The 15,552-nt window shown below is 40.0% G+C and overlaps 2 protein-coding genes across 2 annotated transcripts; both read left to right on the plus strand.

Annotated features, from left to right (window-relative positions):
* Positions 1-411: 411 nt before the first annotated feature.
* LOC119919219 (metal regulatory transcription factor 1-like) lies at positions 412-9,027 on the plus strand (the record flags this gene model as incomplete). Its single annotated transcript, XM_038739654.1, has 9 exons — positions 412-566; positions 1,020-1,093; positions 2,198-2,331; positions 2,870-2,947; positions 3,157-3,259; positions 3,350-4,017; positions 4,434-4,503; positions 5,643-5,896; positions 6,045-9,027. Coding segments are annotated over 9 exons (1,617 nt in total), but the record flags the coding sequence as incomplete, so codon positions are not given.
* A 1,433-nt stretch (positions 9,028-10,460) lies between these two features.
* Positions 10,461-15,393, plus strand: LOC119919216 (yrdC domain-containing protein, mitochondrial-like). The gene is made up of 6 exons (XM_038739652.1): positions 10,461-10,712; positions 12,314-12,509; positions 12,978-13,092; positions 13,166-13,285; positions 13,440-13,570; positions 14,711-15,393. The coding sequence occupies exons 1-6, from the start codon at positions 10,550-10,552 to the stop codon at positions 14,778-14,780; spliced, it is 795 nt and encodes a 264-aa protein (XP_038595580.1). The 5' UTR covers positions 10,461-10,549; the 3' UTR covers positions 14,781-15,393.
* Positions 15,394-15,552: the final 159 nt, after the last annotated feature.

Consider the following 15,552-nt stretch of genomic DNA (forward strand, 5'->3'; position numbering starts at 1 on the left):
TTAGATTTTGCTGTATTTTGCTGTGACTTTAAGTAGTCCACATCTGAGCCCTCTGGTCTGTATTGGTTCGGTTGCTATGACAACATGTCTGGGCTTGGTGGATCTGTGCCACTGCCATCAACTGCCTGTCAGAGGCTGTTTATTCAGGGCAGCTAACTGATGCCACACACGGGTGGTTCTCTTTCTTCTCCCAACCTTCCATGCCACCCAGATTCTCTTATACGACCAATAGTGTTGCAATAGTGTGTGTACTTGGTTCAGTCGTGTCTGACTAAATTCTGTTGTCATCTGAATGTGGACTCAACTGTCTTTTCCATGTGCATTTAAGGCATTCTTAAAATGAGGAACAGAAGGCAGCACATGATGTTTCATGCCACTTTGCTTTGTTTGTTTCCCACTGTGGTTTAATGAAACACACTCGATTGTCTCTGCAGACTGAAAGCACACCAGAGACTCCACACAGGCAAGACATTCAACTGTGAATCCGAGGGATGCACGAAGTACTTTACCACACTCAGCGACCTAAGGAAGCACATTCGCACACACACTGGGGAAAAGCCATTCCGGTGAGCATTATTATAAGCACACCAGGTTCACTCCACCCCTAGTAGAAGATGAAGGAACTGTGATACTACTGGATACTCACAGCTAGTTCATTTTGTCAGTTTTAATGTTGTCTGTGATTTTTATGCAAGGTATTTTAAAATCTGTAGGACTTTGGATTTGTTTAAACATAAAGGGTGTTGGAAATAAAATGTATTGTTACTTCTACTACTATTACACAAACTCAATTTTTAGGACTGTGTTGTATTGGGAACTGCATTTTGGTTAGACAGAGACCCAAAATAATGGTGAGATACACTATTTCGTACATTAGTTTCCCATCTGCTGTACAGATATAGGGGGTGATATGTAAATGATGAGTCATGGGTACTCGCTGTTCTTGAAAATTCATCACTGTCTATTTGCATCGTGTCTCAAGCATTTTTTGCATTTTTTTTTCCTGTCTTTGCCTTCAGGTGTGACCATGATGGCTGTGGCAAAGCCTTTGCTGCAAGTCATCACCTAAAAACACATGTACGGACACACACAGGTACATATTACTGGTTGTTTTATGTAACCCTGATTTCTCTTGGGAAGCTTGAACAAGGCCATTTTTCAGCTATGACTGATTTGCATTTACATTGTTACCAGTGCCTCCCACACTGAGTAAATTTGAATAATTTCCCTGCAGCCAAAAACATTTTTGTTGTCTTTACTATGCCTTCCTTTCAAAAGTCTGGGAAGAAAATAGTTAAAAGAGCAATAGCCAAAAAGGATGTGCTCATGTAGGCTTAGAAGCTAAGTTTATAAAAAAAAATAATAGTACTTAGACATAATATTTGACAAAGTTTTGTTTGGAAGTGTTAATTTATTTGATGTTTCATTAGTTTTGTGCAGATGGCACTTGTAACAGAGATGCAATGTGTGTGGTTTCGGATTGTGGGAGAGCCCTTATGTGTGTGTTCTAGATGATCTTGTTTTGTGTGACTTGGATTATTTAATTTTATTGTCATTATTATTATTATGTATTTAATGCCTGTAAATTTCCATGTTTTGTGTCAGAAACAAGATGCATCATCTTGTTTTCAAGGGGGTTTATACTTAATAAATAAAAAATTAAATTGGAAATTCCCCCAATTGCATCATGTGCTTGTTCAGGGAGGTCCTCCCAAAGTACCAGCTACTGAACAGATAGCTAGCTACCCACTCCTGTCCAGCTGGTTTCTAATATGTGGTTCCCTATATATAGTTTTTTATGTGGGTGATTCTCCCAAACTGTAGATTGAAAGAATGTTGTAGAGCATCAGACCAACCTGTCGATCTCCTAAACGTACTCATGTTCCAGTCTAGGAGAATTGACCTTTGTTTTTAATCTAATAAACCACCTGTTGGATGAAAAGATAGAGAAATATTAGATTCAGTGCTCAAACTGCTTTCCAGTGTTTCCAGTTGTGTGCATGCTATAAAGCAATGAAATGTAAGTTTAACATTGAGCAATCAATATGTTGTGGAGTATTTAATTACAGTTAATGGGCGTTGTCTGACTGACATTGTCGATAGTTTTGTGTTTTTTATTGTGACGTAAATTAAGATTATGCTGTAAAAATGAGCTCTTACCATTCTGCGTTATTCCCTCTCTGTGTTCGTTCTGTAGGGGAGAAGCCATTCAACTGTCCCAGTGATGGCTGTGAGAAGACTTTTAGCAGCCAGTACAGTCTGAAGAGTCACATCCGGGGCCACGACAAAGGACAGCCCTTCAGCGTCACCCTCACCCATCCGCTCTCCGAAGTGAGTCACAGAACAGCAACTTCTCAGTGTAGGAGACTTTGTCTGTTGTTGTCGGCACAGTTGCCATGCTCTCCATGCACAGTCTATGTAACATGTGCCTGTTGATGTTGGGGGCATTTCTTGAAGTTATATTTCTTGATGGGAGTCATTCTAAAGAGCATGTTAGGCAAAAACAAAAGTTGCATACCCGCAAAATGCGAACATTTGCAGCTTGAGGGGTTCACACTACACTGCATTAAACACGGCAAATCTGAAATTTATTATGCAACACAAGTAGCTGTAGATTAAACTAATTGTATGAATACACATTTTTACTTCTTCTAAAAAGGAATAGTTGGAAAAGTAATGATCCCATTACCTGCTAGTTTACCTTTTGTGGTAAAGTGTGCCTTCACATAAAGCCTGGATTTGTACATTAACATACAGTAGGCGTCGCATTCATTTCCAATTTAGTTCCTGTATCTTGTTTGCATGACTCAGCACTTGATCCCATAGCAGTGGCAAGTTTAATTAGGTCCCATTCATCTCTTAATTACAGGATGCAAATCACTCGCTGTGCCTCAGTGATTTGAGCCTCATCTCTACAGATTCAGAGCTTCGAGAGAACATGCATAACGTAAGTCTGGCCTTGCTTTAGCTTTGCCAAACAGACATTGGATTGAAGATGTTGAGGAGTTGTCAAGATATACAGTAAATATGTCAATTAACAGGCAGCTATTTTGACACCTCAATTTTCACTGTAATAAGAATTTGGAAGTAAAATGTTCCTGGCTGTTGTAGTTGTAAAGTCACAAAATGGTTTATTAAGATTTGATTTTATTACAGGCTCAAAATTTGGACCTCAGCAACGTGACCCCTGTGAAAATCTTTGAGCTTATGTTCCAGAGTCCTGAAAATAGTGTCAGCCAAGATGATGCCCATCCCAACGGTCAGTACATATCAAAATCTGTCAGGTTGCATTGTATTGAATGTTCTTGTTCACTGATGGAGTGTGTTTTTTTTTTTTTTCCTTCCTCAGAGAGCCTTGCTGAACCCTTCAGCCTAGAGACCTCTGCCCACCCAGTAGTGACTGATGGCTCGTCTCTCATCTCATTCTCTCTCAATCCTACCTCCTCTTCTTCCTGTTGCCACACAACTGCAGTCATGGAGGCTCCTTCCCAGCTCAGTCAGACCTCTCCCTCTCTGGCCTCCACCCCTGCCTCTGCAACCACTACTATCAGCTCCACACAGCCTACTCCTTTCACGCAACTAGCCGGGCCTCAGCAGATCTCTGATGTTCCTGCCCAGGCTTCTGTCCAAGCTCCAAGCAACGTCACCCCCCAGCACTACGTGGCACTGCCACCCACATTCCTGCAGCCTGATAGTGCCACACAGACCACTCCTCTACCACCACCCATCACCGCTCCTCCTCCAGTGGCTCCAGAACAGACCACCACAGCTCCAGGCCCTGCTGCTGTGTCTGTTGTTGCGGCCTCCACAACAGACGCTTTGGCAGCTGTGGCTCAACCTGTGCCTTTGGCTAACAACCCTGTCCCTAACTCTGGCACTGGTTTGCCTGCCACTCCTGCCACCATCACCATAGCTCCCACCCAGAACCTGTTGCAGCCCAGCTTGGTCATGTCTGACCAAAACCTCCAGTGGATCCTCAGCAGTGCTGCCAATAGCCAGCAGAACCCAGAGCAAGCAGTGAGTAATGCTTACACACAGCTTTTGCACAGACAAGTGGTGACTTGATCGGTATTATCCACTGCGCCATTGGGTGGCAATGGCCTAGTGGAAAAGTCATATGCCTTTTGTGTGAGAGACATGGGTTTGATTCCCACTGCGTGCAACCTCTGACACATGTAGTAATTGTAAGTCACTTAAGTAATTCTGCAAAAACATAAATTTAACAAATTAATATGTAAAGCAAAACAGTGGGGATAGGTATGGTTTTTCTTTTTTAATATTCTCATTGGTATTACTTTTAATACAACATACATACATCAACCACAACCCCTTAGTACAGTTAGAAATATGGTGCAAATCAACCTCATAATACTCTAGCGTGTCTCCAGCTTTTTATATCCTGCTTGAACTGTGGTGTTTGTTTGTTTTTACAGCCACATCAAGGAGCTCCAAAAGTGGAAAAGGTTTTCTTCACTACAGCCATACCAGTGGGAGGAAATGCTGGTAAGTCAATGAAAAGTGATTCGATGTTGTGGACTTTAGCCAAAGGGCTTTAATAAAAACATAAATTTTTTTTGACATCCACCGCAGTACTTAGCTTTAAGGATTAATTAAATGGTAGATTGGTGTCAGAGTTCCACTAACTCTCTCAATGGTTTCATTACACAAATGCAGTTCCAAGATGCTTAATTAATGCACAGTGCTAGAACAGTTAAATCAGCATCCCTTTAAAATGTTTGATAAAACATTTGAACAGTAAACAGCACAGGAGCAATAACTTTCAAACATTCAGGATGAGAAGAGAACAGGTATTGTTGCACAGATATCAAGATGAAGATGATTTTGACCAGTCTTAAATATATATTATATTTTACATTTAGCTGACGCTTTTATCCAAAGCGACTTACAATTGCTATTCATGTCAGAGGTTGCACGCCTCTGGAGCAACTAGGGGTTTAGTGTCTTGCTCAGGGACACAACGGTGGATGGGTCACAGTGGGAATCGAACCCAGGTCTCTCACATCAAAGGCATCTGTCTTATCCATTGCTCCATCACCACCCCACTCTTAACACTCAAGTACTGCAGGTTCGTCCACAGTGTTTAGATAGTGATGAAAAAAGTAATGTCAAGTGATATTGAATAGATTTTTCTTCTAGTTAGTCATTTAGTTTGTAAAATGTACGAAGAGAGTGAAAAAGGGCAAGAGTTGTCTTTCAATGTCCAAATCTAAAACAAATATTTATTTTGATGATATAAAGCTTTGGAAAAGGTGCAAATCCTCACAGTTGAGAAGCTGAAATCAGATAATTTTTGGCATGGTTTGATCAATTATATATTATCCTTATTATCCTCTTCAAAAGAGTAGTGCCAAAGTATTTCTGATTGCAGTTTTACTCAAAGTTAACTCTTATTAAGGAGCAAGTGATCACTTGCTTGAAGTCATCAATTGAGTACCAGTGGCATTAACTCTTGTCCTCTTCTCAATTAACTAATGAGTACCAACTTCTAAGAAATTAGTCATTACTCACCTCTTAAATATTTCACTTTTATATGCTTTGCAAGATATTTGATTTCAATCAACTTAGCCACTTTGTTTTGTCCTTTTTGTTTTCAGTTAACTTTACATTCTTTGTGTTTTCAGGCAGCTCAGTCCAACAGATCGGCCTCAGCCTGCCAGTCATCATCATCAAACAGGAGGAATCCTGCCAGTGCCAGTGTGCTTGCAGGGACTCTGCTAAAGATAAGAGTTCAAAGAGTGCCTCCTCCATTGTTTCAGCCCCAGCACCGCCTCAACCATCAGAGCCGCCTCCTCCCCCACCGCTACAACCCCCAGAGCCTCTTCACCATCCAGCCACCTCATCTTCCTCGTGCTGCCTTCCCGAGTCTTCCTCCAAGGTGGGTGGTGAGGTGAGGTTGGAGGCCCCCTACTTCTTCCTCCGGCTCAGCTCAAACTTTCTCCACTATAGTGAGCAGCACTGCCACCAGCCCTCCCTCATCTGACGGGTTAGCTAACATGGATGTCTCGGACTTCCTCTCCCTGCAGAGCCCTGAGACTGCTGCCAACATTGAGGCTCTGCTGCTGGTCGCTGAAGACTTCAACATGGCCACTGATGGCAATACTTAGAGCTGACTTCTGAGTCTGCCACCATGTGTTGGTTGCACCCACTCAGCCACAGGCATCAATTCCACAGGCATCATTTCCACCCACATCGCGAGTTATTCTCCACAGTGACACCTCTTCTTTCTCTCTATATAGTGTGTGCATCGAACCCCCTGTACCTGCAGTGCGTTATGTTCTGTATGGCATTGCGCAACATATATACATGAACTATGAATAATTTCTGTTGAGACTTTAGAAACAAGATTAGTTTGCTTTGGAGATTTAGCAACTTTAATGCAGGGAAAAGGCAGCAAATCCTTTGTTATAAACATAATCAAATGTACATGATATCCCTCAATATCAACTCGAATTGGTTGAATGAAAAATGAGTGTTGTCCATGCACTGATGAGTTCCATTTTCCTGGCTTGAAGATCACACCAGAGCAGGAAACCAAAACTTGTCTGTATATCTTTGTACTGTACTACAGGTCCGAACAAATCCTTAAAGCTGGTATGCAACTGACCAGAATGCACTGTATATTAGAGGAATTTACTATAATTTTATCAAGCATTGCTCCCGGTAGGAATTTGAGGGTTGGCCACATAGCCCCTCATTGCTGTCATACAGTATGACATGATTTCCTCAGTACTTTTGTTTCCTAGGAAGACTAGTATAGTCCAGAAAATGTGATTATTCTTTTCTACTTCTTTTGACAGTTTACTAATTGAGAAAAAGAACCTGTGACCAGATCTGCCTGAAATTAAGTCAATACATCAATAAGTTGCCTATAACTTAACTAATTTAAATTTGTACATGTTAATTTATTTAAATGCTTGATTCTTTCATTATACTGGTAATATTTTCAAGATAGAAGAGAAATATATTAATTTATTCCAATCACTTGTTGTATTTTTAAGTTGAGCTGTTTTTATGTTACTGAATTGCTTTTTTTTTTTTTTTTTAAGAACGTAATGGGTATTGTTTAAAGCAAGTTTGAGAAAGAGACACCAATAGTTATAGACTGCACAGAAGCAAATTTTCCTCTAGGATCTGCTTGCCACAATGAAAAAGTAAGGAACTACTGTCAACATCCCATATTTCATAGGGTTGTGACCCTCTCAGGGATGCATCAAGTCAACTGGTTCTGGATACTGGGTTCTGGTTCCCTTAATGTGTTACTCGGACAGTTTTTACCAGATGCCCCACACTTGCAGTAGCCCTACATTTCGCTGCACTCTTCCCTGTTAATTGCACACTAAGTTGTAAAGTGAGTAATCTGACAGCTAATGTTAGCTGAGGTGCAGCACCACTACAGATTTTTGTATACAACTGCTGTAAAGTAGCATTTAAAAGACTATGTCCTGGTGACAGTGTAAATACAGTACACCTTAGTGTAAACATCTTTGAGAAACGTGTAGATTATTCTAGAATTTGTATTTTTGTATAGACTTTTGAATTACTAACTCTCAGAGTTTGGAGCGAAAGTATACCCTCTATCCTTGCATTCTTCCCCCAGTCACATTTATGCAGAAGTTTTTGCTGTGTTTAGTTGAATAATTATACTAGCAGCTGGGCTTTTGTACAGTCCCCATAATAACAATATATGTACTTCATAGCCACCTGCTCAGAGTATGATCCAACAGTATTGTTTCACATGGGACACAATGCAATGATGATAGATCGAAGGCATATGCCCTGTATCTTAAGAGTGTAGAGCCACATGGCCTTACAACAGAACTGTTTTGAGCCTCCTTACCTTGACAGTCTCTGCTTCAGACTTGCCATTGACATGCCAATCCTCTTCATTGAGTCTCAGGCAATCACAGCAGTGGATTGCAATACAGCAAAAGCCTTGAGACAAAGCTTATGGTTTTCCTAGAGTCTATCGTTTTCCAGTAGAAAGTCATTAATGCAGCATTGCTAAAAATATAATCTGCCACATAACAGATGCAGGTGATGTGATTCTGCATTTTAGGTCCAGGCTGTAGGATCTAACCAAACTGACATGCATGTCGCATAAATTGTGTCTTGATTTTTTTATTTTGTTTCCTTCTGCCATATTTTCAGTGGAGCTTTCCTTCAAAGGTGGTTAAGATGTTGTGAAAGGCTCCAGTTACACATTTTGTGCTCAACCATTCCATATATGCAGTATTAGGTAAGAGAGTCTGTTTGGCTCCATTGGATTACAAAATGTTAACTTACCATTTCCCTGTTAAGGCACTCTGAAATTACTGCCAGGAGTCAAGCTCATACATCAAATATATATTCTCATACATGCATACTGTCATTAAACAACTATGCAAATTGAAGTGTGGCATTTAAATAGTGATTCCAAGACAAGATTTGTTCCTCCCTCCATGAAAGGATATTCTGCTACAACCTTATGTGCTGAACTCCAGAGTCAAAAGCTGCCTTTTCAATCCATATGTTACGCATGTTTCCTGAACTCCAGCATAGAGCATTTTGTTTTCCACATTTGGAGTGGTGTGAATCTGGACTTTGCAGCGTGCCCATCCAAGTACTGTTCCCATGAATGTTGACCACATCCTTTACATGCCGTTTAAAACCAACTGGATTTGTTTTGAGTACTGAAAGAATGACTGATTCTGTTTTAAGAATTATTTTTGGTCAAATGTATGGATTGTTTTCTCTTTTAATGCATAAACATGTTTCATTGGGGCTTGCTTTGTAATCATCTCAGCCTTTCACATTTATATTTGACATGTGGATAATCTGGCTCATCTTCACCAATGAAAGTCAAACTTAAAGCTGCTGCCGTGTTTTAATCAGCAAGCAGAGTGAATGATGGTGACATTGTTTTGGAAGCACATGGTTTGATCAAATGTATAGCCAGTGTGATTTTTGGAAACTGAGTATTTCTGCCAGCACCAACATTTTCCCCTCCCCCAATGGGCAGCAATATTTTTAAAAGGGGGGGGGGGGGCGCAGGCAACACGGTGATATGCTTCCAAAGGAATGTCTGGACACCCAAAGAGTGAGGAATTGTTAAGGATTTGTATTTTTTTAAAGAGATTGTATAATGTGAAAATGTTTGCTTATGCTTGGTTTTGTATAAAGTATTATAAATAACTTTCTGAATTGAGAGCAATATAATAATAAAACCTTATCCTTGTCACTGAAATGTTTGCATCTTCTGCTTAATAACCATTTTTGCAGTCAAAAATGACAGTTCTTAGTTGAGTTTATTATCAAAGAGGACAAACAAAACCAACACTTCTGGTCACTTCTGCGGGTAGTAAGGACACATCCTGGAGAGATTTTCTCTGTGGGACATAAGATTAACTTTAGAATCTGCAACAAGTCACAAGGATCCAAGTAGAGAAAGAAGAGCTCACCTCTACAACATCACTTAGATCCTTTAGGTCAGTCAGGACTCTGTTGCACAGGGTTATCTTTTCAGACAGGGTCAGTAGTCTGTCCTCGACGCCCTCCAGTTTCTGTGGAGGACAAAACATGTTGGTCACCAGTTAGTTTGGGATAGACAGCCATCAAATGTTCATGCTTCTCATTGTGGCTGACCTGTTGGACCGATGAAACGCCCTCAACAGTCCGCAAGTTCACTGCGTCTTCCGTACAAGCTTTACCAGTTTTACAGACACATTAGAAGAAATGGAGAGACAAATAAACTGAAAAGCTGCGTGTTTTGTTACCTGGGTCCGAGGCCATGGCCGTAGACATAGTTGGCCTGTCACGCTGCATTTACATATTATGCGTGCTTTCTGCGCTTTTAAGCAGTGGTCACAGGTGACTGACATTTTCTTAATTAATGAGAAATGAGGAGAGCTGGTTGGCTAAATGTATAAATTAATTAAGCGTCAGTGTGCGCAATGTCTGTTGGAGAGTAAGAGAAAATCCCAGATATATATTTCCAAAAATAAAAGGCTAAGTAAAAAAGAAAAGATAAGCCGATAACGTAAACAATGATCTCTTTTAATATATTAAGCGTTTTAAATAAGGTTGGTATAGTTATGGATCGTTTGAATGCAATTTTGACATTTTTTAACAGGGGTTCTGTTATGAACGAACAACGAACTAATATTGGAACTCTTGTCTAACGTTATATAGGCTACCGCTTTTGTTATGAACTACAGACATCATATAAAACCAAACAGCACAGAAATGTCCCAACGAATATATGTAGAGAAATCGTTTCAAAAACAACAGTTTAACGAGAACTCCATGTACGCTCCACAAAAGAGCGATTAGAATCACAGCATCACTTGATTCACTTAAACAGACATCACATAATGAATGCTTCAAAGTCCAAACTTGGTTATTGACTTTTTTTTAACTTGTGCTGCTGGCCGTTTAAGAAAGTTTGCGTCATGTTTGGGGGGTGTAACCCGGAAGACTTCTGTAATTTCGTCAAGCGACAACATGCTCCCCGGCTGTAAAATGACACATCCGTGGCTGTAGATCTGTTTGTATGAGGTCTGTTTGTAACATCGCGGTTGAATTATTAAAATCCAGAGGAGCTCACAGTTCGGCCGAAGCTCGTCGACTCGGAGGAGAAATGTGTAAAGAGCTGAAGACCAAAGTGCTGCGTTTGTTGCCGCCGACCTCCAATGGACCGTCGGAGGGCCAAACAGGTTAGCTCTGTCATCATTCACAGCAAAAGTGCACGTGGGTTCCTATAGACTATAGGTTTTGGAAATAGGTAAATGGCATTGATAGATTTCGGGTATTGCAGAAAGATTCACCGCCGCAGTGTGTTTCATCAGGTTCCTGATTTTCCTGCCATGTATGACATGAACCTGTCCCCAGTTTGATTTGAAGGCAGACTCCACACCTATACAGAACTTATGTCTTTGGACAGTAAAGTTAATATACTTTATAAACAGGCAGCTGTCTGAACAAACTGGACATCAGGGCATCAAAGATTTATTTATAATGTCATCAGGTGACACACAGTTAGTCCTTCCTTTCGATGGTGCTTTGGGAGTAGCATGCTATTTCTGTGCTTCAATAAAATAAGGAATAAAGGATGTAAAATGTTGTTTTTTTTTAATTAAAATTTATGTAAAAGACAACTTTTCAATGTACTACTTTGAAAAGTAACTGTTACTTACATAAAAGTATGGACAGATTAACAGCAAATGTGCTTAAATATTAGATGTGAGGACTTGATGAACTATGATCTGTCATTAAAGCGACTCAATATGAAGAATGGCCCCTTCTAGAGTGTTACATCACTGATGCATATATGTGTGTGATAATGTTAATGTAACTACTTAAAGTACTACAGTTAGCAGTGGTGGAAAGTAACTAAGTACATTTACTCAAGGAATTTACTTGAGTAAAAATTCAAGGTGCTAGTACTTTACCTGAGTGATTCCATTTTATGCAACTTTATACATCTATTCCAGTACACATTAGTGGCAAATATTGTAAGTTTTACTCCATTACATTTGTCTTAGTACTTACCTTTTTTAAGATTACAATTCTAATACCCTTCTGGTCCAGTGAAAACCAAACCACTTAAGTATGGTTTTAAATGCAGGACCTTTTACTTTTGTAAAGGATCTGAATACATCTTCTCCTACTGACAGCTGGGTAATGGATACTATAGCTATTTATCATATTTATGACTTTATCATATGTTTTGCCTGCAAATTTTTATTCTGCAAAGAACTCATTGACTAAACACAGCGATTAGATAAGTGTAGTTGAATAGACAGTACAGATGTATGAAGTAACACAGTAAGTATTGCTTTGATGTACTTGTGCTTTACTTAAATGAGAATTCAAATGATAATCAGAATACATTTAGGGGACTCACAAGAAGCAGACTTTTAAAAATCCTTACTTTTTATCCCTTGTATTGGTTAGGCTCCAAAATATCTGAATGCTACACTTCCCATAATGCAACTCAATAGTTAGACACTGCACATGTCTCGCACACCCACATTTTTGACAAGAGCCACTGAAGACAACTGTTTTCACTGGTTAAATTTAAATGTTCACATGTAAAACCAGTGGAGTGCCCATTTTGTGCAGTTATTGAGCAATACATGCCATGTGTTACTGTCCTCATCTGCTAGTTTCTCTCTTTCAGCCCTTCACTACCCCAAAATCCATTTAACATATACAACTGACCTGATTAAAGCAGCCTGTATATGTTTTACCCTCAATGTTTTGTTATCATGCAGTGGATGATGCGTCATTGACGCTCCTTGTTTTTGAACTGCAGATGGTGCTGAAATCCTGAGTTGCACGGTGAAGGCTCTGAAGGAGGGTCATGTGGTTGCTGTCCCCACAGACACCATCTACGGCCTGGCCTGTCTGGCCCAGAACTCTGAAGCCGTCAGAAAAATGTACAACATCAAACGACGCAATGGACAGAAACCACTGGCCATCTGTGTAGGAGAAACTCAGGATATTTATAAGTAAGTGTACATACGAGGCTGTTTTACTAGTGAACATGAGAAGGTGGTATCTCTGACATCTCTCAGTAGTGCGATGATTTCTCTGTGGACCTACAATACTGCGCAAATATATTAGTCGTGCACAGAAGAGTCACATGCAGAAGAGGCAGGGATACCATCTCCACACCAACAAGACACATTTTACATTTTGAGCGACGGGCACACCTGCTGTCACAGAAATACCCCAGTATTCATTAATTCATTGGTTAGGAAAATATGTTTTTAAATGAAGGCATTTCTAAGTAAATCACAAATTAATGCAGTGGAGATGAGGCAGGCTACCAAATGACAACATCCTGGATTAAATATAGAACTTCACAAGATTACAATGTCAAACTGTGCAACGCTATCTAAACTGTGTTTTTCATATAATGACTTAATGTACCACTGCCCAGCATAAACACGGCTTGTTTTTGTCCCTATGGACAGGTACTGTAAGGTGACGGTGACGAAAGCGCTGTTAGGTGACCTACTGCCTGGTCCCGTCACTCTGGTGTTTGAAAGATCTGAAGTACTGAACACAGATCTCAACCCCTTTACTTCGGTAAGTCCGTACAGAAAATAACGTATCAAACAAATGGGTCAATCATCTGTTTACAAGTCCATGTGCTCCTCAGCTTGTAGGCGTTCGTATCCCAGACCATGCCTTTATGAGACGCCTTTGCCAGATGTGTGCGGAACCACTCGCACTCACCAGCGCCAACATCAGCTCACACACCAGCACCGTGGCCGTACATGTAAGTGAAACAGTGTGGGAAAAGTACAATCAGGAGTCTCACATTCATTAGATTTTTAAAATTTCTTTCAGTTTTTTTCCCGGCATCTTAATTCAGGTTGGAGTAAACAAAATTGCTATTTAAACGTTAACTCTGCTGTGTTTTTCCTTTGAAGGAGTTTGAGGAGCTCTGGCCCAAGCTGGCAGTGGTGGTGGATGGCGGACCAATAGGAGACCAGAGCCGCCTCGGATCAACCGTGGTTGACCTATCAGTACTCGGCAAATACCGGATCATCAGACCCGGCTGGTGAGTTTGTGTTGTTACTGGCACCCAAATGAGCTTTCACTTTCTGCAGTTACATGTGCCAATTTCTTCTGCCCAAAAGGAAGTCATACCAACTAATAATATCCACAAATTTATTTATGGTCAGCCAGTATATAAATATTGATCAGCAATCTGTAAATAGTGTATGAGGCTGATGCTACAGTTTCGTAATCTTCCCTCTGCCAAATAATACATGCTGATTCTAAGCAGGGTTTTAGTATCTAGTGTGTTCACAGTGGAAAAGTAATAAAATAAATTATACTCAAAGCATACTGAATACGACCAGTTTGTGATAGTGCTGTTGATATTCTCCCACAGTGCAATGCCCAGAGGAAATGGAGAATGCTTACAGATAAAAAAAAAAAGTGTGGATGGTGCTGAAATGGCTTCCGAAAAATCTCGGAACACAAAAAAAGCATTAAATAGTGGGGGTAAATAATTTGATGTCTCTTTGTGAAGTTTAATTGGTCACAATGTCACAATTTGATTGACAACTGCCATCTCACATATTGTATTTTCTCCTATTAGTATGAAGTTGTATGTAAAAATATCAAAGTATGTTGATATTTTTAAATAACTCTGACCCAGATGGCAAAAAAAAAGCAAGAAAAAAATTCTTAAATTTGGCAGTTGTACAGGCTTAAAATGAAGTGACTGAGACTGAAGTGTAATGTGAGCGTACCTGCAGGTCTTATGTTCACTACACAACTCAGGATGAAGGGACTATATGCACCAAAGCAAGCACAGGTTAATTTCTTTGAAAGATCCACCTGTGTCAACAGCACCTGCCAGTGTTTTTGATTTACTTCTGCTCTTTCCACTCAAACAGCAGTGTCATCACACTGTACTCCACCACTGGGAGGATGAGCCTCCCACAGCACCTGCTATGATTAGGAATCTACTGAAACCTAGTAAACAAAATGTAGTGAAGCATGTGCAGACAGAATACAATAGAGTAAATACTCTGACCAAAGAAAGTAATCAAGGGGTATTTTTCATAAATGTTTGGGCTAAAACATGGTTACAGTTCACTTCAGTGCCACCCCCGCCCCCCAACCTCCCATGTTCACTCTAATGGAGACTCGTACATTAAACAACAAATGACTGTAATTCTGTTTTCAGTGCCCTTTCCTCTACAGTTGATGTGCTGGAGCACAAGTATGGGCTGTCTGAGGATTTGGGGGAAGCATGACCTCTCCAAACACTACAACACATGCTGAGACGCACAACCAGCATTCACTTGGGACTTCCTCAGAAAAGATGAATCCTTTTGGAAGAATCGGTCTTTCCCCCGGCAAGACTAGAACTCAGGAACAACTCAAGCGTTAGCTGATATTGTTCTGGTGGCGGCTTTATGGACTTGAGTAACTCGACCATGATTTCTATTTTTAATATTAATTCAGACTTAATATTTTTATAGTGGTTACTTTAATGTTAGAGGTATAGTAGGCACCTATTATATGCCCTTAATAATTATTTGTGATAACATAGGGGATGGGAGGAGACTATACATCAAATGTTGAGTTTTTTTATTAAATTAAGAATCCCCTGTATTTATTTTATCCCCATGTAAGTTTAAGTGTAAGTAAGTAAGTTTAAGTGTGCTTGCACTACAATTGTTCACCTGCTACAGTTAGTTACTCATTACTACATTACATTTTGGTCGGGTTGGTTAGCACGTGGACCATGTGGGCGTACGGTATGAAATTCATCTACCCTGTTAATAACTGCAGTATTTTTCAAACTTTCATTGCCTGATGGATGGTACAACGTTGGGCATTGCCAAAATAAAGTTTTTTCCAGTATCAGTCTTATTCATTCATGCCAAGAAGATATGAGACATAGGTCTCTGTATTTGTAAGTGTCTGGACTTTACTCGATTGATTCTTTATGAAGTGTAAAAGCAAGAATGAGATTGTAAGTGTTGAAAAAAAGTGTCCTTCACAGCCAAAATCTAATGAAAG

The sequence above is a fragment of the Micropterus salmoides genome, unplaced genomic scaffold (genome assembly GCF_014851395.1).
Source record: "Micropterus salmoides isolate LMB-PRFRI ecotype aquatic unplaced genomic scaffold, ASM1485139v1 Ms_hic_scaffold_262, whole genome shotgun sequence".
NCBI lineage: Eukaryota > Metazoa > Chordata > Actinopteri > Centrarchiformes > Centrarchidae > Micropterus > Micropterus salmoides.

Excerpts from the sequence above, each read along its gene's own strand:
- LOC119919216 (XM_038739652.1), top strand. The coding sequence starts at position 10,550 with ATGAGGTCTGTTTGTAACATCGCGGTTGAATTATTAAAATCCAGAGGA. Across the intron at positions 10,713-12,313 it reads ACCGTCGGAGGGCCAAACAG|ATGGTGCTGAAATCCTGAGT; the intron begins GTTAGCTCTGTC and ends TTTGAACTGCAG. Across the intron at positions 13,093-13,165 it reads ATCTCAACCCCTTTACTTCG|CTTGTAGGCGTTCGTATCCC; the intron begins GTAAGTCCGTAC and ends TGTGCTCCTCAG.